The sequence below is a fragment of the Morone saxatilis genome, unplaced genomic scaffold (genome assembly GCF_004916995.1).
Source record: "Morone saxatilis isolate NCDOM2014 unplaced genomic scaffold, NCSU_SB_2.0 Contig20, whole genome shotgun sequence".
Classification (NCBI taxonomy): domain Eukaryota; kingdom Metazoa; phylum Chordata; class Actinopteri; family Moronidae; genus Morone; species Morone saxatilis.
This window is the reverse complement of record NW_023339763.1, coordinates 1418031-1418245: the sequence shown is the minus strand read 5'-3', so window position 1 is coordinate 1418245 and position 215 is coordinate 1418031. Positions and strand designations below refer to the sequence as shown.

Here is a 215-nt window from a genome sequence, read left to right as displayed (position 1 = left end):
TGTCTCTCTCTCTCTGTCTCTCAGCAGAAAGCAGTGCTGTTAAAGGTCCGGCGGCCTCCAAGAAACCGAAGCAGGAGAAACAGCGCCTCCGTAAGGACAGAGCAGCACAGCACAGCTTCATCCACCCGCTGCTGGCAGCCTCACTGAAGGTGAACTGAACAGACTGCAGAGGACTCAAAGCCCTCATTCTGTTTACTGTCTCGACTTTAAAGACT

The 215-nt window shown here is 53.0% G+C and overlaps 1 protein-coding gene across 1 annotated transcript in view; it reads left to right on the top strand.

Moving 5' to 3' along the window:
* Positions 1 to 17: 17 nt before the first annotated feature.
* The window catches only part of tbl2 (transducin beta like 2), a gene marked incomplete at its 5' end in the record, with an annotated part of 3076 nt that continues 2878 nt past the window's right edge, over positions 18 to 215 (top strand). Inside the window, one exon of the mRNA XM_035667206.1 lies at positions 18 to 149. Within this exon, the coding sequence (XP_035523099.1) occupies positions 18 to 149 (132 nt within the window). The remainder of the gene's footprint in view (positions 150 to 215) is intronic.